The sequence below is a fragment of the Octopus bimaculoides genome, chromosome 19 (assembly GCF_046866305.1).
Source record: "Octopus bimaculoides isolate indiv1 chromosome 19, ASM4686630v1, whole genome shotgun sequence".
NCBI classification, from domain to species: domain Eukaryota; kingdom Metazoa; phylum Mollusca; class Cephalopoda; order Octopoda; family Octopodidae; genus Octopus; species Octopus bimaculoides.
The window spans coordinates 5,232,291-5,257,169 of record NC_142946.1 but is presented as its reverse complement, the minus strand read 5'-3'; the positions used below and the strand labels follow the sequence as shown (position 1 = coordinate 5,257,169).

Here is a 24,879-nt window from a genome sequence, read left to right as displayed (position 1 = left end):
CAATATTAAAAAGAAAAGGGTCTGTATTCCTTGTGGGTTTGCTAGAGATGGAAAAAGCTGTATAGGAAACAAGACCTACAAGCATCTCTCCTGCTTGTGGGTTTACTCGACATTATTGGGCAGTTCTCTGTTGAGTCCTAAGACTCACCTGGCCAATTACCCCATTTCCATAGAGTCTAAGTGACCAAGATCATAACATTCCCCCTGGATGGGACGCTAGTCTATCACAGAGTTGCTCTTTTATAGTTGAGTGGACTGGAGCAACATGGAATGTGTTTTGCTCAGGTGCTGCCCAGTCCAAGAATCACTCCATCTGGTCTACGATCGTAACTGCAGCACTCTAACCAAGCGGTCAGGCACCTTCTGAATTGACACTAAACAAGATTTATAGGAAACAAGACCAACAAGTGTCCGCAGAACTTGTGAATTTACTAAAGATAGAACAAGTTTTATACCAAAGATAGAACAAGTTTTATACCAAAGATAGAACAAGTTTTATACCAAAGATAGAACAAGTTTTATACCAAAGATAGAACAAGTTTTATACCAAAGATAGAACAAGTTTTATACCAAAGATAGAACAAGTTTTATACCAAAGATAGAACAAGTTTTATACCAAAGATAGAACAAGTTTTATACCAAAGATAGAACAAGTTTTATACCAAAGATAGAACAAGTTTTATACCAAAGATAGAACAAGTTTTATACCAAAGATAGAACAAGTTTTATACCAAAGGTAGAACAAGTTTTATACTAAAGGTAGAACAAGTTTTATACTAATGGTAGAACAAGTTTTACACTAAAAGTAGAATAAGTTTTATACTAAAGGTAGAACAAGTTTTACACTAAAAGTAGAACAAGTTTTATACTAAAGGTAGAACAAGTTTTATACTAAAGGTAGAACAAGTTTTATACTAAAGGTAGAACAAGTTTTATGCTAAAGGTAGAACAAGTTTTATACTAAAGATAGAACACGTTTTATGCTAATGTTTTCCTAAGACACAGAAACATCTGTCTATGTTGACTGACATCACAAATAAAGAAATAAATTTTTAAAAATCAATTTCTAACTAATAAATCAAAAGCAAAGCACAACAAACCGGTTCTAAAGTCTACTCAGCAGTAAAGCAAATACCAACATCATCTCGAACTAATGATTGGTTCAATGGAATAACACTTCATACAACAGCTGATATTCAAAAGCTAATTAATGCCGCAAACATTGACACATAACGATGTCTTCATCTTTCATTATTTTGAATAACAGTAACTATTTGTTAAACATTAACCTAAATACACATTAACTAAACATAACAGAGGACCGGTCTATTTAGTTGTCTTAAACTGGTTTCTATGGAAACAGCATGGCTAAATGGTTAAGAAGTTTGTTTTGCTACCATAAGGTCCTAGGTTCAGTTCTGCAGTGTGGCATCTTGGGCACAGGACATTTACAACAGCTTTGGTTTTATCTAAGCCTTGTGAATGAATCAGGGTAGATGGAAGTTAGGTGAATCACATTAGAGGGGTTGTATCTGGAAATTAAAGGTCCAGCCTTCTATTGCACAGTGTCATGTGGTTCCTGCCAGAGAATTACACAAAGGGTACACCACAAGTGTCTGTGGAATACTCAGCCACTCACATGCTAATTCAATGGGCAGATAAATCAGCTGAGATCAAACAACTGAATAGTCATCATTGAAACTGAAGGAAATACCTTTTTATTTACTGGTTATGACACGAAAGACAGCTAACCCAAGGCGTGGGACATGTTTGGTACCAAGACAAAAGCACCCAGTACACTTTGTAAAATGATTGGTAAATCAATTAAAGAAAGTGTAGGGCTGTGGGGTACATATGGTCCTGTCTGAAGACAATTCAATCTCTCTAGACTTGGTACCATAAGAAAATCACCTGGTACACTCTGGAAATGAGTTGGTGTCAGCAAGGGCATCCAGCCATAGAAACCAAGTCAAAGCAGATACTGGGACTTGGCACAGTCCTCTGGCTTGTCACACTCTGTCAAACCATCCAATCTGTGGCAGAATGGAAGACAGAATTAAAAAATAACGATGACTGGTGTTTTATTTTATAGACTCTAAAAAGATAAAATGCAAAGTTGAACCCGGCAGGATTTGAACTCACAATGTAAAGAACTAGAACAAATACAGCAAGGATTTTTTTAAATATTTTTCCAACATTCTAATGCTTCAGCCAGCTTGCTATCATCATCATCATCATCATCATCATCGCAGTGATAATGATGATAATAATAATAATAATAATCTTTTTGTTACCATATTTTCTGTTGAAATGCACTTTGTTTGTTTCAATTAATTTTGAAAATAATGAAGAATTTAGTAAAATAAGTTTGTTATTAATTAATATGGTATTTAGACCTTAAATTTACAAAAAATTCCTGATGGAAGGTTTTAAGATCGCTTTAACACATGGAGTTTGAACCATAGGACAAGGGGCAGTCTCTGGTGGGTTGGTATCAAAAAAGTTAAGGAGCTTAGTCTCAGATACAAACCCCCAGCTGCTAATCCAGTGACCCTAGAGTTAAGGGATTGGATCATAGACTCCCACCTACTAATCCAGCAACCACAGAGTTAAGGGATTGGATCACAAACCCTCGGCTGCTAGTCCAGTGGCCTTAGAGTTAAGGGACTTATTTATAAGTTCCTAATTCGTTCTCCAGTAGTCCCAGATTTAAGGGACACAGTCAAAAACTTCCAGTGGGTTTTCTTCGTTGTTTAATTAGCCAAACTTATTATCTCTCTCATTTCATTAGATTTTTGCCAACAACCAAAATGGATCCTGAATCAGCAGCAGCAGCGGTAAATAACACAAAAGATTAGAGACAACAACAAAAAGCCTGCAGGTAAATAGCTTATTATTACTATTATTATTATTACTACTGCTGTGGTGGTTAATTATTAAACAGTAATCACTATTGTTATTGATATTATTATTAGACACATGGAAATATAATTAGTTTAGCCAGAAAAAAAAGAAGTTTGAACACAATAAGAATTAATGTATTATTAAAGAGCAACTGACACCAAACTAATCCAATTGCCGTTGAGAGTGTTAAGCTATTTGTCAGTCAGTGTGTGTGAATGTGTGTACTAAAGGACTAAATGGTTTAATGCTAGGGCAGGAAAGAGCGAATGCTTAACCAAGTTTAAATTTTCATATTAAATACTCAGTTATGTTTTAAGTCAATTGCTGAAAGCAGTCTTCGGATGAAGACCAGCTCTGAGAACAAACTCAAGGGGATTCCAGTTGTAGAAACTAAACCAAAGCAGACTATGGAACCTGGTGTGGCCCCCTGGCCTTGCCAGTTCCTGTCAAGCCATCCAACCCATGCCAGCATGTAAAAACAGGCGTTAAATCTTGATGATGATAAATAGATAAAAGATAAAATACAATCAAAAGAGGCTAGTGGTGGTCTCCATCACAAGACTTGCATTATTAGAAAAATGAACAGAAAGAGTACGGTGAAATTATTGTGAGGAATGAAAAATCCAGCATTTTGGATAGAGCCCTCCTTCAAGAAAAAGTTGCAGCCAGTCTCTTAAATATAAAGGATGTAAAACTCTACTGTCCTTCTGAACTTCATTCCTATCAACTTTTCCTTGAAGGAGGACTTGGTCTAAAATGTTGAATTTTCCACTGCCCAATGCAATTTTAATGCACTCTTTCTGTCAGTGTGTGCATGCATGCGTACAAAGACATGAAGTTGAAAACGCACTTGGAGTTTTTAAGAAGATTTATTTACAATATTGTAACTGTTTTCACAATTTCATTTTACAATTCAAAAAGTAGTTTGAGGTGGAGGGACACCGAGCAATGATATAAACTGTCATGCTATCTGACACTACTTTTGAAAACCATGAAATTGTAAAACAAGTTGTGCTAATGTAAATAAATCTTCTTAAAGACTCCAAGTTCATTTTCACTTCTCTACTTTATACTTCAATTTATGTGGGGGGGGGGGGGGACTTGTTTTTTACTCTCTTTCTTTCTCTCTCTCTCTCTCTGTGACCAGTTCCAGTCGAACCATCTAACTCATGCCAGCATGGAAAATGGACACTAAATGATGATGATTATGAGGCCACCAGGCGATTAGAGATTGAAGAAATGCTCTAAAGCTAAGTGCTTTATGGACATGAAACACTGGGTCACCACACAGACTGACCATAACTATCTTTATCTAATTACTCTAACTTCGAATAAGCTTCTCTTTCGGATTTATGATTTAATGATAATATATATATATGTGTGTGTGTGTGTGTGTGTATATATATATATATATATATATATATATACACACACACACACACACACACATGTACACAATGGAAGCTCAGTTTATGACAACCTCCCATCATGAACAAATTGGTTTGCAAACAATTTTTCAAAACCTAAAACATCTCAGGTGACAGATGGTGTCTCGAGTAATGAACACACAAGCCATCAACAACAGTTGGCAACAAGCTGAGAGTTTCAGCAGGAAATCATCAGTTGCTATCTAGCTTTTGCAAAGCGGACATCTCAGCTCAAATTTGCTGTGGCTTCTCTTAAATTTCTGATGAGGAAAAGTAGTTTTAGTTTACAAACATTTCGGGTGATAAACACCTTTCAACAATGAATTAAAATTTGCTAAGGTTCCACTCTGTGTGTGCGCACATGCATGCGTGTGTGTATTGAAAGAGGTAATTTTTAACAGATACAAAACAAAAATTAAAAACAAATAAAACAAAGAATATCGTTATTTTTTGTTGTTGTTCTTTTTTTTTTTTGAGCTGTCTGTATAATATCACAGCAAAGCATCTTACAGATCGATACGAACAACTAGAACAAAACAGGCAGCAGTTTAACATACAAAAATAGCTGAAAAAGTTGTTGCAGGGAGGACAACGTATTTTACATTCTGGTGGTCAGAAGCAAATAATGAAACATTCTAGCAAAGAGAGAGAGAGAGAGAGAGAGAAAGAAAGGCAGAAAGGAGTAACACAAAGAGGGGGGGGTGCCACACACAAATAAAGCATTCAACTAAATGAGAATGCAAGGATGAGAGAGACTGGAAGAAAATTGGTGAAAGGTGAACATGCTGGCAAGATACAGGCAAAAAGGGACAAACTGATCAGCTGAAGGACGGTCGTGGAGATCAGAACATATCATAAGCAATGAAAGGGAAATCACATGGCAGCAAAAACACACACAATAAAAAAACAAAAATGAATGATAATTAAGACATTCATATATACTCGCATCTATATACATCCACGCAGACACACACATGCGTGTGCGTAGATGTATACATATAAACTATATCTACAATACACAAACATTTCTGTACAAACATATACTTGACAGCTATAAGACATAAGCATATATATATATACCTATATATATACCTATATATATACCTATATATATACCTATATATATATATATATATATATATATATATACACACACACACACACACACACATATGCAAATATATATATTATTTTGATAGAGTCAGTCACTTGCTACACTGACTTCCACCTGTGGTTGAAGCACTAATCATAGATATATATATATATATATATATATATATATATATATATATATATATATATATATATACATATGAAATGAAATGGAATGAAAATGTGCGAAGAGAAATAACTCTGAGTGGTCAGTGACATGCAGCTGAGCAACAAAGATGAATAAAGGTATACTAAATAACATACAAGACAAACTGATGATTTATTAAAATTAGCTTCACTTCCAGAGAAGGTAGACCTTCTGAGACTCTTAATGAGAAGGGGAGATAATCTCAAGTATCAAGAAAACAACAGAATAGCTGTGGACACCTGTTTCTACCTAAAAAGCTGTCATCAGTAAATGAAATACTTAGACATAGGCAAAAAAGAACAGAATACACTAATGACCAAACTAATTTGCATAAATGAAATTCAGGTAAGAAAAATGACATTATATATATGTGTGTGTGTGTGTTAGTCACAGAATTCATGGGGCCTGAACTACCAATGGAGGCTTGAATATTCTCACCTCGAATCTCTATTTTTTTAAAATTTAAATCTGTCAAATTTTCGCCGATTTGGCTCCATTCACCTAAGGATGTGGACATGTTCAACACCAAGTAAGGTGGTGCTGTGTCAATCTAGAAATATATATATATATATATATATATATATATATATATATATATGTATGTATGTATGTATGTGTGTATACATGTATGTGTGTATATGTATATGTGTGTGTATGTGTGTATATGTGTGTGTGTATATATATGTATGTGTATGTATGTATGTATATGTATATATGTGTGTATATGTATATATGTGTGTGTATATGTATGTGCATGTATGTATGTATATGTATATATGTGCATATATGTATATATGTATGTATGTGTGTATATATGTGTGTGTGCGTATATATATGTATGTGCATGTGTGTATGTATGTATGTATGTGTGTATATTCTCCCCCAAAGTACCTAGCAGTACAACTAGTCTGACTATAAATACCCATCTCAAAAACTAAGGAGCTACAGAACATGAACCAAATATATGCAGCTCTTTGGTTTCTCCAGATATTTGATCTGATAACTTCTAGACACAAGAACTCAAGAAATTCTACGCACATATGTATATGCTCATGTGCAAGAATTATATTTATGGTTTATCTCCATGTAAGTCAAAAAATTTTGATTTATTGATTAACATTTCATTTCTTTCTATTAATTCTGAAAGCAAAAACAAAAACCTTTGTAGCTTAAATGACTATTTTTACTAAAAACAATTTTCACTTCATATAGACATATGCAAATTAGTTGTTTGTTTTTTGTTTGTTTGTTTTTTTGTGGGGGGGGGGAGTAGGGGAGGATTACATTGGAAGCAACTTTGCTTGAATTTTATCAAAAGCATAGTCACAGAACATTAATGAATATACCATCCATCCATCCAAGAACTGCAATGAAATTAAGTATAAAACTGTATAACTTATTATAAATGAGAATGAGAGAGAGAGAATATGAGGTTACAGCAGTCAAGCCATCATGAAGATACACAAGAAAAACATCGGAAGCAACATGGCCACAAGGAACTGAAGCTGGGCCACAGACTCAACTCATCAAGAGTCACCACCACAACCACCACCATCATCATCATCATCTCACAGTTAATACTGACATCAACATAAGAGTCCTTCAATGGACTCCAACAATTTCATTTAGATTTAAACATAACAGCAACACGATCATCTCATGGTGGATTACTGCAATACTTACACTAGCTTGTTTCAGCTTCTCTTCTTCTTTGACAGTCTTAATATCTGAACTCAAACATTCTACTTGTTCTCTCAGTGCACTTATTGTTGATTCCAAGTTGGATACTTGTTCGGTCTTGGAACTTTCCAATTTCTGGATTTCTCCTTCATAGCAGGAAACTTTATCTGACAGTTCTACTATGGTTCCATTAAGCTGAGACAGTTTTTCGTCATACTCACAACGAAGATTTTCAGATTTAGAAATTTCATTATTAAGATCTTCTTTAACATTCCTCACAGAATTTGTTCCTTCTTCAACAAGATGTTGGTTCTCTGTCAGCTGCTGTTTCAGAGAATCTCTTTCATTCTCTAATGTAGTGATAAGCTGCGACTTTTCTTCTAACAGAATTTCTTTCTTTTCAAGTAATTCTTTCAAATCTTTCACAGAACTTGTTGTTGATTCCAAGTTAGATCCTTGTTCAGTCTTGGAACTTTCCAATTTCTGGATTTCTCCTTCATAGCAGGAAACCTTATCTGACAGTTCTTTTATGGTTCCATTCAGCTGAGACAGCTTTTCGTCATACTCACAGCGAAGATTTTCAGACTTAGAAATTTCATTATTAAGATCTTCTTTAACATTCCTCACAGAATTTGTTCCTTCTTCAACAAGATGTTGGTTCTCTGTCAGCTGCTGTTTCAGAGAATGTTTTTCATTCTCTAACGTAGTGATTAGCTGCGACTTTTCTTCTAACAGAATTTCTTTCTTTTCAAGTAATTCTTTGAAATTGTTTACCGATTCTTCTAAAGAGGCTGTCTTTGATATGCTTTCATTCAAAGAAATTTCAAGTTCTTGCTGTTTCTTTTGATGTATTTCCTCTCCAGTTAGATTTCTGTCTAATTGTTCCTTCAAAGAATCTTTCTCTTTTGTTTCTGTAGAAAGTTGAGTATTTAATTGTCCTATTGTTTCTGCATCTTCCCGTGTTTTGGCTTCTAAAGTTTCAAGACATGTTCTTAATTTGACCAATTCCTCTTCGGAAGATATTTTAATTTGTTCTTTAAATGTACAAAGTTCTTTCTGTTTAGATTCAAGTTCTGATAAACAATCATATTTTTCTTTTAAGACTTTCTTTAAATCTTCCACTACCAAATTTTTCTCATCTATCAGTTTCTCTAAATGTTCAATCTCTTCATCAGCTACTTTCAATAATTCCGTTTTCTCATTCAACTCTAAAGAAAGTTCATCAAAAGATTTTCCCTTTTCAACAAGTTCTGATTGCAAAGAGTTCATTTCATCACGTAACACAGACGTCTGCTGATCTGATGCCTGCTTAAGCTGTTCAAGTTTTTCACTAAAATCTTCAGACATTAATTTTTTCTCGGTTACCAATTTCTCTTGACTGGATTCCAGTTTTTTCCGCTCCTCATTCTCATTCTCAAATGCAGTTTGGACCAGTTGGAGGCTGTTTTTCAATTGATCCAACGTTGAAAGTTGATCGGTTAAATAATCAACTCTTGCAGTATGTTCTTCGAGATCTTTCTTGAGGCAATCGTTTTCTTTAACTATATTAGAATTTTCATCTCTCACAGAGCAGAGTTCAGCCTGAAGTTCTTCCATTTTCTTGTCTTTCTCCTGAAGTTCAAACTCAAATTTCTCCAAAATCTCTTTGGAATGACTATCAGAATCTTCAATGTTCTTCTTATTCATCTCAATGAGTTTTAATTTTTCCCTCAATTCAACAAGTTCCTGTTTTTCCTGAGTTAAACACTCCAGAGATTCTGCATACTCTTGCACCGTTTTAATGAGCTTCTCTTTCTCTTCCATCAACACTTCCTTCTGCTGACAGGCAAGGGTCAATTTTTCTTCCAAGATAGAATTCAAACTGTGTTTCTCTTCCAAACTATTTGCAAGTTCCATTTTCTCTTCGGTCACCACATTCAGCTGCTCTTCTAATTGCTGGAATGAATTTTTCAGAGCATTATTTTTAACTCTGTAATGATCGTTATCTGAATAAACCATTTTCATTTCTTCTGTTGCGGCACTGTGCATCTTACTGATAGTCTTCTGTAGATCATCAATAATGCTTTGCTTCTCCAAGAGTCCCTCTTTCAACCTTGTCTGAGTCTCACTTTTCTCCACCCAAGCTTCTTCCAAAACTTGTTCTGATTTTTCATTTTCTAGTTTCATGTCATCATATTTCCTTTTCATTGAAGAAAGAGAATTTGACAATTCAATAATTTTGGTCTCAAGTTCCTGAACATAACTACTTTTCTCTGATAGAGCTTTCTCCAAATCTTCGATATATTCCTCTTTTATTTTACATTGACTCAATGCCTTTAATTTCTCTTTCTCAATCGCTTCACTTTCTTCCCTGCTTTTACGCAGAGATTCTTCAAGACAGTATATATTCTCAGTGGACTCTGCCGTTTCTTTCTCTCTTTCTTTTAACTCCTCCAATTCTTCTTGGGCAGCTGTCAAAGTTCTGGTGAGTTCTTCTTTGTCGCAGGACAATTTTTCACTAAAAGCCTTAAGATTCTTGTTCTCTTCTGACATTTCCCTCCCGTGGTCTTCAGCCAACTGCATTACAACTGTTATTGACTCTTTCTCTCTCTCCAGATTCTCTTTCTCTGCCTGTGTTCTCTGCAACACATTCTCAAGATGGACCAACTCGGCTTCCAAACGACATTTCTCATTAATTATTTCTTCCACTTTCTTTTTCATTCTGTTAATTTCATCGATGGAAGAACAGTCCTTCTCGGTCAATTTAAACATCTCTTCACGTAGACTGTCCCTCTCGTTCAATGCTTCATGCAATGAATTCATCAGAAATTCCAGTTCGTTCCGCCAATGAAGCTCTCGCTGTTCCGTCTCCTCCAAATCAACCAAAGCCCTCTCTTTATCCTCCTTCATCATGTTCATTAAGTTTTCCCATTCTTTTAGCTGTTCGGTCTTGCTGAGCAACAGGTTTCTTTGAGATTCGGTCTCTTCCTTCAATTCATGAAGCTCATACTCCACAATCTCCTTCTGTTCCAGCAACTGTTCCAACATTGACTTCATTTTCGCATTCTCCAAGTGGACCTCGTCAACTTTCTGGTCGGCACCGTTCAGAGAAACGTTAGAATCTGAGCCGTCTTTTAAACCTTCTGCATCAGTGGATTCTTTGACAGAGGATGATTCCAACATCGTGACCTTCTCTTTAAGATACCTTACCACTTCTGCAGAATCAGTATATTTTTGCAATAAGGAAGAATATTCTGCTTCTTTTTCCTGCAACTCAAGTTTGAATGTTTCGGTATTTACTACCACTTCCTTTGCTTGCTTCAGTTCTTCAACCACAATCTGAAGATCTCCTTTCAAAGCTGTTAACTGGTTTTCAAGATCATTTTTGTATTTTACCAAATTCTCATATTGGTCACAAACACTGTGGTTTTCATGTTGGAGGTTTTCATTTGTTCCTTGGAGTTCTGTAATTCGGTTGGTGTAATCAAGAATTTTGTCTTCAGCCTCTTGCAGTTTTGCTTCCTTTTCAGAGAAATTCTTTTGTAAGACAGCAATTTCTTCTTCGTTTGTTGAGGAATTTTCTTCTCTGGCCAGGTGATTCTGTTGTTTTAATTCATCAATCTGGTTTTTATATTCACTTAACAATTTACCAACATCCATTAATTCCGCTTGGCTATTTAACTCTGCTTCATTCATCGACTGAATGCTTTCAATTAACGAGTTCTTTTCAAGTTGGAATTTTTCTAAGATGGAAATTTTCTCTGTTAAACGATCTTTGATAATTTGATAGTCGTCCACGAGTTTCTCATAAGCAGCCTCTTTATTGTTCAAAGAATCTACCATGACAACATGGCTGTCCTCCAAGAGATCCAGTTTAACCATCATTTCTTCTAATTTCTTCGTAGCAGCAGCAGCAGCAGTTCTACTTGCCTGAAATAAATCACAATTATATAACAAGTGACCCCTGTAAAGAGATATACATACATGTATGTTTGTATGTGCACATATATCTATATGTGTGTGTGTGTGTGTTGTGTGTGTACATGTCTATGTATGTATACACACGTTCACATTTTACCGCAGCTGTCTTTCAAGCAAACTGCACAGTTCATTCAATTTTTCCAATTTTTAGTGAAAACAAATAGGGTAGTAATTATGCCAAGAGAATAAAATACATTGATATATATACACACACACATGCATACATATATGCATATATATATGTATACATACATATGTATATGTGTACATACATATATATGTACATATATATGTATACATACATATATATATACACACACACAAACACACGTGTATGTGGGTGGGTGTGTGGATGGGTGTGGGTGTGTGGGTGTGTAACAACAGCTTTAATATTTATGTTGATAGAATACATCAATATGTAACATTCTATAATCGACAGAAACATAAAATACAAAAAAAAAAACAAATACAAAAGCAAAAAGTAGATCAAAGAAGCAAAAGATCCCAAAATAGATTTTCCATCGTTATTATTATTATTATCATTATCATTATTATTATTATTATTATTGTAAAGGTGGTGTGCTGGCAGAATCGTTAGCATGCTGTGTGAAATGCTTAGCAGTATTTCGGCCACCTTTATGTCCCGAGTTCAAATTCTGCTGAGGTTGACTCATCGATAAAATAAGTACCAGCGAAACACTGGGGTTAATATAATCGACTAGTCCTCTCCCCCAAAATTTCAGGCCTTGTGCCTGATTATCATTATTATTATTAATATTATTATTATTATTATTTCTTTAAAGCGTTTCAGCTTTAAAGCTGTGTTTACACTGGAGCACCAACATATTATTATTATTATTATTATTATTATTATTATTATTATTATTATTATTATTATTATTATTTAAGGCAGCAAGCTGGCAGAATGGTAAGCATGCTGGGGAAAATGCTTAGCGGCATTTCATCTACCTTTGTGTTCTGAGTTCAAATTCCACCGAAGTTGACTTTCCCTTCCATCCTTTCAGGGACAATAAAGTATGTACCAGTCGAGTACTGGGGTCGATGTGATTGACTGAACCCCTCCACCAAAATTTCAAGCCTTGTGCATATATTAGAAAGGTTCAGGCGAGATGACAAGGGACCGATATACCTGGCACTTGGATGTACCACCTTAATAATAATAATGATAATAATAATAATAATCATCCTTTCTTCTAAAGGCACAAGGCCTGAAATTTGGGGGTGGGGCAGTCAATTATATCAAACCCAGGGCATAACTGGTATTTACTTTATCAACCCCAAAAAGATGAAAGGCAATGTTAACTGCAGCGGTATTTGAACTCAGAATGTAAGTTCTGAAGACATGCCACAAGGCATTGCTTTCGACACTCTAATGATTTGGCCTGCTCACAATAATAATAATAATAATAATAATAATCCTTTCTACTAAAGTCACAAGGCCTGAAATTTTGGGGGAGGGGACTAGTCGATAACATTGACCCCAGAGTTTAACTGGTACTTAATTTATCAAACCCGAAAGGATGAAAGGCAAGGTCAACCTCAGTGGAATTTGAACTCAGAATATTGCGACGGGTGAAATACCACTAAGCATTTTGTCCAGCATGCTAACGCTTCTGCCAACTCGCCACCTTATGAGTAATAATAAAATTATAATAATAATAATAATAATAATAATGTAAAGGAATTTGACAAATTAAGTAAATATAAGGACCTGTTAATTGAAATACAAAAGATGTGGCATTTTAAAGCAAGAACTGTTCCTGTTATTATGGGTGCCCTAGGTATGATAAGAAAGGGATGTCAGAAGCATTTGGATAATAACCCAGGAGAACCATGTCTCAGAGAAATCCAAAAGATTGTGCTGACAAGTACTGCCCACATCCTTAGAAAAACCTTATCAATTAAAATTTCTGTGTTGTATTACATGAAGATATTTTGCTACTGCCCCTGCCACTTCCCTTCCCCAAGCTTTCAGTCATACTGTACCATGTTTTATCCTTCGCTCGCCCAAGGACACTGGGTGTGTCTCGGCAAGTGATTGCATCAAATATGCAGATTAAAAGTAAATAATAATAATAATAATAATAATAATAATAATAATAATAATAATAATAATGATAATAATAATAATAATAATGATAATAATAATAATAATAATAATAATAATAATAATCATGTGATTTGAAAATTTGGCACAAAGTCAGAAATTTCAAGGTGAGTAGGTAAGTCGCTTTCTCCCACACCAGTTTTCGTTTATGTCCCCTTAACTTAGCAGTACAGCAAAAACGACCAACAGAATAAGTATTGGAATTTGAAAAAAATAATATTGGGGAGTTGATTTCTCTGACCAAAATTCCTCCAAAGTGGTGCCCCAGCATGGCTGCCATCCAATGATTTAGACAAGTAAACCCTAAAAGAAATACGAGTTACATTGACAATGACAGGGAAGAGCAGTTGACAACCATGAGGCTGGGTGGCCACTCATCCACTGAAAGATCAATCACTTCACCAATTCCGAGCTCAAACCTTTTCTGATAATATATTCCTGTATTACAACAGTTAAAGGATTCATATTATGGCCCCTCGGCAACATTAAACCTAAACTGGTTTAAGAATAGACCCAACGTTTCCTTTGCATGTTATAAAAGGTGGCTAAAAGTGGTTGATGTAGGATTTGTGCTCAAAGACTTCATGAGGCCCTCACCAGTAACAAAACTACCCAAACAGAGCCACGGGTGAGAGGGCTGTTGCCCAAGTGGTGCAAAAGAGTCGTCTGCCGAGAGTAATAGGGAACTGCCAACAAATGGTGGATGCAGGGATACACTATTACAGCATGTCCCCATACTACTACTATTACGACTACTACTATATATTCTTTAGCTCAACCAGTGTGTTTCTTATGGTCAACTCTTGTTCTGCTGGTTTATGCCTCCCATGACTGAGACACTGGGTCTTAAGAATTTTATCTAGCTTGAACACTAATTTAGTCCTTATAGCGTTTGGCATTATGTGCGTGTCACACACACACACACACACACACACACACACACATACATACATATGCACACACAAACCCTCTGCTGCTGTTACTCTTATTGCTTAGCTCTTAGATCATTAGATATGTGATCAAAGCGGTTCCAGCTGTAACCATTTCATCTTTTATCTTTATTTTTATTTTTTATCTTTTTATTTTTTGGCAGACATAGTTTATCTTGGACTACATTATAAACGGTTTCATTCCTTTGTTTCAATTTTCTTTTTTTAAGATTACAGAATATCATTCTAAGAGAGACATTGCTGCTGGTCTAACAACTACAGTGAGACTTTCTGATCGGTCTGAAGTAAGACCATTTTTTTTTTTTTGACGTTGGGGTTAAAATGGTCTGAATCAGTAAATAATCATAACTAAAGTCCACAGTATGGAGATTAAAGAATTTGCACCTGTTGTTATATAATTTGTTGATTAAAGAAAAATAAGAAACAAATATATATTATTTTTAATCACGACAAAGAGTAAAAGTAACAACACCAGAACCAATAAAAATGGTTTTTGCAAAACAAAAAAAAAAAAGGGTGTTTGGATTTTACTGTTTTTAACTTTACCAATGTTTTCAAAGGGTTTCAGATCAAAGAACAATTGAAAAAAATTTTGAGAGAAAGAAAGAAAAAAGAGAAAAGAAATTAAGTAAAACAAAAGAAAGAAAATATATGATATACAAAAAAAAAATATATAAAAGGAAGCACAGTTGCTATTAAAGAAAACTAATAAACAACAAGAAAAACCAGCAAAATGCAAGCAGTAAACGAGATTTAGAGGACACACAGACACACTTGTGCACACCTGCACACATACTCACACACATTTCTGCAAACAGTGCCAACAGCTTTTCATGTAATTAACAATGTATTTATTTAAATTACTTGCTAGCTCTAAATATTCCCCCCCCCACACTCTTATGGAACATGCCCCTCTATCCCCTCTCTATACTACTTATACTCCCCCACACTGTTTCCTGTGAGTAATTCTCTCTCTCTCACACACACACACACACACACCTTCCTCTCTTTCCTTGTCCTTCTGGGGTTGTCAAGTATCTCCTTTGTAATAAGACAGCTATCCCTATCCTCCCCACCATACTGTGACCTCTTGCCTGGCAACACGCTCACTTCCCCCGGGTCCACTCGCTCTCTAAGCTGAAAGGTCCTCGTTTTGCAAGCCACAGGTGCTGGTACCGCATAAAAAGTACCCGTGCTGGTGCCACATAATGTGACACCCATGTTGGTGCCACACATAAAGCACCTGTTCCTGCACCACATACAAAGCACCCATGCTGGCAGCACATAAAAAGCAGCTGTGTTAGGGGCCACGTAAAAAGCATCGGTGCTGGTCCTATGTGAAAAGCTCCCTTACTGGGATAAGATAAAAAGCACCCAGTACACTCTGTAGAATGGTTGGTATTAGGAGAAGCATCCAGCTGTAGAAACCATGCCCAAACAGATAATGGAACCTGGTGCATCCCCTGGCCCTTGCCAACTCTGGTCAAACTATTCAACCCATGATACCATAGAAAACTGATGTATGATGATGATCAGAGCACTGGATGTGATGCCTTGTAGTATATTATTCGGTTCTCCACACACAGGGTTCAAATTCCAATGGAGTGAACTTCACTTTCCAGTCATCCTCTCGTTGTCATCAATTTTCTTTTAATCCGCTTTTCCATGCTTGCATGGGTCACATGGAATTCATTGAGGCCAAATTTTCTCCAACCAGATGCACTTCCTGTTGCCAACCCTCACCTATTTCCAAACAAGGTGATATTTTTTCCCCTGGGGCAGACTTGCTTTTCGTGGAGGCCTGGAAACAAACAACCTCACTTGTATGACAATGATGCTCATTTACAACCATCATGTAATGTCTCGCCAAGGCTGCACAGACACACACACACACACACACACACACACACACACACACACGCACACAAGTACATATATATAACGGGCTATTTTCAGTTTCCAACTACCAAACACACTGTCTGTACATCATCATCATCATTTAAGGTCTGTTTTCCATGCTGTCATGGGTTGGATGGTTTGACTGAAAACTGGCAAGCTGCACAAGGTTCCGATCTGATTTGGCAAGGTTTCTACAGCTGGATGCCCTTCCTAATGCCAACCACTCCGAGAGTGTAGTGGATGCTTTTTATGTGCCACCTGCACAGGTGCCATTGACCTGAGACCAGCATCAGCCACGACTACAGTCCCACTTGTTCTTGACAAGTCTACATAAGCATGGTATATCGCCAAAGGTCTCGGTCACCTGTCACTCCCTCCATGGGGCCCAATCTTTGAATGGTGCTTTTTACATGCCACATTTTAATGAATTTCGAAAATTATAGAGGATTTAGTAAAAAAAAAAAAAAAAAAAAAAAAAGGTGATATTTGGAACATAAATTAATGTGAAGTTTTGGTGGACAATTTTAACACTGATCTCTTTCAAACAAAAAGTTTCTACCACAGAACCAAAAGCAGTCTCAAGTGAGTTGATATCAAAACATTTAAACCACACTAAGTTCACACACACACACATCTATACGTACACATACATATACATATACTACATTATGTGTACATGTGTGTGTGTTCACAAATGCGTTATGTATAAAGGCATGCATACATATAGAAGTAAATATTTCTGTATGTATTGTGCGGCAAATAAAGAAACGCCACTAGATGATGATGATGATGATGATGATGATGATTATTATCATTATTATTATTATTATTATTATCATCGTCATTGTGGTAAGCTGGCAAAATCATTACCATGCCAGATAAAATGCTTAGCATCATTTCATATGACTTTACATTCTGAGTTCAAATTCAGCCAAGGTCAACATAGCTTTTGATCCTCTCAGGGTCAATAAAATAAGTACCAGTTACGCACTGAGGTCAATGTAATCAACTAGACCCCCTCCCCCCCGAATTTCAGACCTAGAGTTTATAGTACAAAGGATTATTATTATTATTATTATTATTATTATTATTATCATTAATTATTATTATTATAATTATTATTATTAAGCCAGTTAACTGGCAGAATTATTAACATGCTGGATGAAATGCTTAGCAGCATTTCGTCCATTCTTACATTCTGAGTTCAAATTCCACTGAGGTCAACTTTGCCTTTCATCCTTTTGGGGTCAACAAAATAAGTACCAGTGGAACACTGGGGTTGATGTAATCGTCTCATCCCCCCCAAAAAAAACTGATACCCTTGTGACAAAATTTGAAACCATTATTATTATTATTATTATTATTATTGTTGTTGTTGTTGTAGAGGATGCATGGTCTAGTGGTTAGAACATTGCACTCATGATCTAGCAGTCGTGGGTTCAATTCATAGACCGGGCGATGTGTTGTGTTCTTGAGCAAAACACTTCATCTCACGTTGCTTTACGATCACTTCGACACCTGACGTGTGGCACACCATGCACCTGTTCAGGTAATGTGAATTTGATGGAGAGAATGAGCTAATGTACGGTACATACATTTGATCCCTATACACAAATCATTTGTGCAGATCATTCAGCAAAAGCCGAACACGAGTCCATCATTATTATAACTATGCAACTAACCCCACCACGGGGCTAATAAGTCACAGAGTGGTCAGAAAGAGTAATGTTGTTTTGTTTGAAATTGTTGGGTTTTTTTTTTTTTTGTCCTCTTAATTAACTAAAGAAAAGAAAATTAATTGACAGCAAATCAAGTGCTATTAAAAAAAGAAAAAAAGTGTTGTGAGATAAATAATAAAAAAAAAAAAATTAAGAATTTTGGAAGCATGCAAAAGCTGTAAGCAGGCAGCATGCAGGTTGTGCAATAATACAGATAACACAAACAGCATGTATGTATATATATATATATATATATATGTATATATATGTATGTATACACATGCATCATAAAAATACATATAAAAAAATCTATGTAAAAAAACATGAAAATCATTAACTAATAATAAATTAACAAGTGTACACAAGTGTGTGTCTGTGTGTGTGCAAGTGTGTATATATGTGCGTGTGTATATGTGTGTGTGTGCATATATACATGTATGTGCGTATATGCATATACATGTGTGAGTATATATACAAGTGTGTGTGTGTGTATGTACACACATAATTTGAATATGGCTTGTTTAGGTGAATGCTTCAAATAATAATTTACTGCTGTTTATGACAACAATTATGATCATAGCATGTATGTATGTATGTGTATGTATGGATGTATGTGTATTTATGTGTATTTATGTGTATCTATGTGTATGTATGTGTGTGTATGAGGTGTATGGTCATGTGGGTCAATGGGTGTGTGGGAGCGAGTGTGTGAATGTGTCTGGGTGAATGAGTGCGTGCAGGTACATAAGTATGGATGGGCGTAGAAGTGGGCGGGGACTAAAATGTTAATGTACACACATACATTAGCACATACACACACTTAAAAAGGGGAGAGGCAAGATAGTCAAAGGATAAGGTTAGTCAATGTTACTGGACAGGCATGGCTGTGTGGCAAGAAGTTGGCTTCTCAACCACATGCTTTTGGGTTCAGTTCCATTGCGTGGTACTTTGGGCAAGTATCTTCCATAGTCTGGCCAACAAAATCCTTGTGAGTGGATTTGGTAGATCGAAACTGAAAGAAGCCTGCTGTGTGTAAATATGTGTGCGTGTGTGTGTGTGTGTGAGTGAGTGACTCGTAGATATATGTGTTTGCGTATGGGAATGTGTATAGGTATGTATATGAGTGTGTATGTCTAAGTATGAGTATGTATGGTTCAGTATATAGTTATACATGTGTACATACAAAAAACTAAAACTATAAAACTAAACAGCGATTCAAACATTAAACTCCGCCAAACTTATTGGAATCTATCGTCAGGAATAAAACTTACACATATTCAAGAAACTAAAAACAATTCTTTTTTTTTTTTTTAAAGAAAACCTGAACATTTAAACTCAAACAAGCAAAAAAGAACAAAAACTTTTCTATTTTATTATTTTTTTTTTAATTTATCAGTGATTTTTTTTTTTTTTTGCTTTGGCAAAAGAAACAAGAAAACTTGTGAAATCATGCAAGATATTCTACCATTTACCAATTTAGTGCCACAAATGGATGCAAACTAGACAAGAAATCACATCTGACTCTTAAGGAAAGCAATCTTCTGCAGGATTGTGATAATAATAATCCTATCTACCAGAGGCACAAATCCTGATATTGGGGGGGGGGGGGTTTGATTACATTGACCCCAGTACTCAACTGGTACTTATTTTATCAACCACGAAAGGATGAAAGGCAAAGTCGACCTCAGCAGAATTTGAACTCAGAACATAGCAATGGGCAAAATGCTGCTAAGCATGCTAACAATTCTGCCAGTTCACCACCTTTATAATAATAATAATAATAATAATAATAATAATAATAATAATAATAATAATAATAAGAGAACTGTTCCTGTTATCGTGGATGCCCTTGGTATGATAAGAAAGGGATGTCAGAAACATCTAGATAATATCCCAGGAGAACCATGTCTCAGAGAAGTTCAAAAGATTGTGTTGACAAGTACTGCCCACATCCTTAGAAAACCCTATTAATTTAAATGCATGTGTTGTATTACATGAAAATATTTCACTACTGCCCCTGCCACTTCCCCTCCCCCAAGTTTTCAGTCATACTGTACCATCTCTTATTCTTTACTTGCCCTGGGATGCTGGGTATGTCTCAGCAAGTGGTTGTAACAAACATGCCGATTAAAAGTAAATAATAATAATAATAATAATAATGATAGTAACTAGTAATGAATCATCTCATCAAAATTTTGACCTAAAAGAAGGTAAGTGCTATAGAGTCAACTGTAACTTCTTGCAGTGAGGCTAAGAACTCCTTCTAAGCATAAGCTAAGGTCACATTTCTGTTCATTTTGATGCTGCTAAATGTAAATAAAATTCAACAAAAAAAAAGTTTCAAATTTCTAATTTGCTTGATTTGAATTACAATGTTATTCTAAATAATTGTTTTAGAGAGATTTTACAAAATTTACTTTGATTTTAAAGAATTTCCCAAGAAGAATATTATTTATATTTGTGAACCATTTTTCCCAGATGGAATAAATCATTATTTATTCACTTACTTCGCTTTCTGATTCAGCGTTTTTAACTTTTGCTTCTAATTCTTCACATTGCTTGTTCAAATCTTCCATTTCAGAATTCAAGCCTTTGTTCTCGGAGCATTGGGCTTTGAGTTCTTTCAGAGAAAGTAAGGTTTCATCATGAGCAGACGTCAGCACATTGATTTGGTCCTTCAGTTCCTGGAAAGTTTAAAGAAAACCAAAAATAAAAAAAAAAAGTTGTTTATAGAATTTTAACATGTTCAATTTTGACACATTTGGTATTCTGAGATGAGATACATCATGAGATCTGAGACCCCCTTTGGTCATGACTGACCATGGGATTGCACCTAGAAAGTGACCCTCAGAGGCACAAGTCCAGGCAAGGTTGGTTATGGAAGACCAACAGTTGCCCATGCATACCAGCCTCTCTTCTCCACACAACCAGTGTTATCCAAGGGAAAGGCAAAGGCCGATACAGCTTGGCACCAGTGACGTCACAACTCATTTCTACAGATGAGTGAACTGGAGCAATGTGAAATAAAGTGTCTTGCTCAAGAACACAACACACAGCCCGGTCCGGGAATCGAACTCACAACCTCATGATTGTAAGCTCGACGCTCTAACCACCTCATGATTGTAAGCTTGACGCTCTAACCACCTCAGCCATGCCTGAACCTACAGTCAATTTATCGTCCACATCATAACCACAGTATTACAACAGGTAAATATTACAGAAATTTCTCTCAAATATATTAATTTTTCTGGCACCCTAACTTGCCTTATTTTCCAAGACAATTCTGTCTTGTTCTTCTTGCATAAAGTGATACGATGTAGATAAAGTCTCATTCTTCATATGCAAACATTCATTTTGTTCATCAAGCTCCTGGAAAAGAAATGAATGAAAAAAAAAAAAAGAAAAGATCAGATAAAATTCTAACATTTTCAGCGGAATATAAAGCAAAGTTGTTGTCTTTTATAGGATTACTGATTGCAGGGTCACAAGTTCAAACTGTGACAACCACTGGCTTCTGTTACTATAGAACTCTGGTTCTTGACCATTTTTTACCTATGGAACCCTTAGATTTTTATTTTACAAAGACGGACCCTCATAACCATTAAAAAGTCCTGTTATATCTTAGTTGTGGCTGACGCTGGTGTCACATAACTGGCACCCGTACCAGTGGCACATAAAAAGCACCCTTCAAATGTTGGGCCTCACAGAAGGGATGACAAGTGACTAAGACCGTTGGCAATGTGCCATGCTTAGAAAGAGACATAGTCATGGCTGATGCCGGCATCACATAACTGGTACCTTTGTCAGTGGTTCATAAAAAGCATGCATTACACTCTTGGAGTGGTTGGCATTAAGAAGGGCAACCAGCCATAGAAACCATGCCAAAACAGACTGGAATGTGATGCAGCTCTTTGGCTTACCACTTCCAGTCAAACCGTCTAACCCATGCCAGCATGGAAAGCGGACATTAAATGATGATTATCTGCTTTGAGATCCTCTAATGCTTGAAGATAGGTAGAATGGTCAAAGAGTGTTGTTATAAGTCAATGGTTTATATTTAAAGAATATGTCACATTAACACACAAAGATAAAAATAAAAAAAATTATCAAATAAAATGATATAAAGAATTCATGTACTTCTTTTACTCATCGTTAAATTATAATGAGTGGAAAAGCAGAAAGATACTTACTTTTTTCTTACTTTTTAATGAAGAAACTTCCTTTTCAAGTTCGTTATAACTTTCGAGAATCTCTTTGTGTTTTCTTTCAATATCCTGGGAAGATAAAAACAGAAGCTTTTAAGTTGGTGCTCAAAGTAAGATGTGACAGCCGAAGGATACAGCCACCCAAATAAAAGAGTATCTCTCACAGGCTTCACCGAGGCGATGACTACGACCGAGACCTTTGGAAATGTGCTGTGCGTGAGAAGACTCGGCAAGCCAAGTGAGATCGTTGCCAGTGCCCCTGGACTGGCTCTTGTGCGGTTGGCACATAAGATGCACCATTTTGAGTGTGGCCGTTGCCAGTACCGCCTGACTGGCCTTCATAGGATTTTCGAGCGAGATTGTTGCCAGTGCCCCTGGACTGGCTCTTGTGCGGGTGGCACATAAAAGACACCATTTTGAGCGTGGCCGTTGCCAGTACCGCCTGACTGGCCTTCGTGCTGGTGACACGTAAAAGCACCCGCTACACTCTCTGAGTGGTTGGTGTTAGGAAGGGCATCCAGCTGTAGAAACTCTGCCAAATTAGATTGGAGCCTGGTGTTGCCATCCGGTTTCACCAGTCCTCAGTCAAATCGTCCAACCCATGCTAGCATGGAAAGCGGACATTAAACGACGACGATGATGATGATGATATATATACGCACACACATATCTGACAAAGAGCCATGCTCGAAACATCATTTCTACTCCTATTTTCCCATCTAAACTTTCACTGGGCTTCAATCTAATGCATTCACTGAGCTATTCTCATTGTGTTTTATTATTATTATCATTATTGTTATTATAAGGTGGCAAGTTGGCAGAATCGTGAGCATGCCAGGCAAAATGCTTTGTGGCATTTTGTCTATCTTCACGTTCTGAGTTCAAATTCTGCCAGAGTTGACTTTGCCTTTCATCCTTTCAGGGTCAATAAAACAATAAAAGAAGTACCAGTTATGCACTGGGGTTGATGTAATCAACTATACCTCTCCCTCAAAATTTCAGGCCTTGTGCTTTAGTAGAAAGGATTATTATTATTAAGAAGTTAATAAGAAAAAAAAAAGCATCTACCTGGTACTGTGTTAATGTGGCTTCTTTCTCAGCAATGACTGAATTGTAGGCCTTCTTCATTTCTTCTTTGTCCTCTTCCAACATTCGCACCTGCTCCTGGAGCCCCTGTTTAGAGATAACAATGATAGTAAAAATAATAACAACAAAATTATAATAATAATTTCTAGCATGACACAAAGTGTGAAATTTGAGGGTAGAGACCAGTCGATTATATTGATAACAGTACTGAAGGATGGTCACAATTAGACGCTCTTAACAATTAGATGTTTACAGATCTAACTGTAAACATCTAATTAGATCTTCGTTCAACAGGGTTGATCTATGACTGAACTATAACAGCAACAATATATAATCCTCTGTTAATCCTAAAACCATTATTACGTAAGCTAGATTATCTCATACCTTGAAGTCTTTGTTTTCAACAGAGTTGCCATTGTTGGATTTTGATGCTTTGTAGTTAACCACTTCTTTCTTCAAACCTAAAAATTAATAATAATAGTAATAATAATAATAATAATAATAATAATAATAATAATAATAATATGCAAAAAAAAAAGTGACATAATAAAGAGAATTAACAACAAACTTAAAGACTACTCTGTATTAATATAGATTGCCTGCCAAAAGGAAAAAAAAAGAGACATGGATGCACTCTTGTAAATGCCAGCATTTTGTTCTGATAATGGGAGATTAAGCTGTAAAGAAAAAAAAACTGTGTGGATAGGATGCAAGCCTGCTATAAGGGATAAGCACTTTGTATCATCATCATCATCATCATCATTTTAATGTTCACTTTCTCATGCTTGCATGGGTCAGACAGAATTTGTTGAGAGGGATTTTCTAGACACCCAGATGCCCTTCATGTTGCCAACCCTTACCTGTTGTCAAGTAAGTTTATATTTCCCCATGGCCAGATATGTTTTTGCATAAGTTTGGAAATGTTGGACACTGCTTGTATGACGGGGACATTTGTTTACAACCATCATGCTATGACAAGACAAAGAGACACAAACAACACACATACACATGTATGTATGTATGTCTATACAATGGGTTTCTTTCAGTTTCCATCTACCAAATCCACTCACAAATATTTACTTGGCTTGGGGCAATAATAAAAGACATTTGCCCAAGCTGCCATTCTAAAATTTGGCTTTTGGTCCCCTACATAAATCATTTGGCGTGCAGTTTAGGAGCAGACACCCAATGCAAATGGTCTAAGACAGATGACCAAGGATCTCTATCAACACATAGACAGTGCAGTTGATTCCAGATCTGACCACATGTTGCCATACCAATAGCTTTCTGTAATCTCTGGGCAGTATCTCTTTCCTAATTTGTAATTACTGCAGCTGTTAACTGTAAATGGCCAGTGCAGATGGTCTTTACATGCGACAGTAAATATTTTAGTTGAATGTTCGCAAGTTTTGCTTCAATTATTCATGCAACCAACAAAATTCGTTCTTCATTCGCCAGCTCAACATAGCAACCAACCACACAAAACGACACATCATGACATTGGCTTGGCAACATACACACACGCATATATATATTAAAGGAAAACAAAATCAAGGCATAATGAGTATCTCAGGTCATTAAGAATATTTAATTAGAGTAAGGTGAATCAAAAATGGAGAAGT

General features: G+C 36.0%; 1 protein-coding gene across 6 annotated transcripts in view; it reads right to left on the bottom strand.

Moving 5' to 3' along the window:
* The window catches only part of LOC106869426 (uncharacterized), a 91,860-nt gene that overhangs the window by 37,091 nt on the left and 29,890 nt on the right, over positions 1–24,879 (bottom strand). For all 6 annotated transcript variants that reach the window (XM_089366379.1, XM_089366380.1, XM_089366381.1 and 3 more), the window contains 6 exons: positions 23,642–23,718; positions 23,240–23,344; positions 22,157–22,240; positions 21,231–21,335; positions 20,474–20,650; positions 7,315–11,220 (listed from right to left, as the gene is read on the bottom strand). In XM_089366379.1, coding sequence (XP_089222505.1) covers positions 7,315–11,220; positions 20,474–20,650; positions 21,231–21,335; positions 22,157–22,240; positions 23,240–23,344; positions 23,642–23,718 — 4,454 coding nt within the window. The remainder of the gene's footprint in view (positions 1–7,314; positions 11,221–20,473; positions 20,651–21,230; positions 21,336–22,156; positions 22,241–23,239; positions 23,345–23,641; positions 23,719–24,879) is intronic.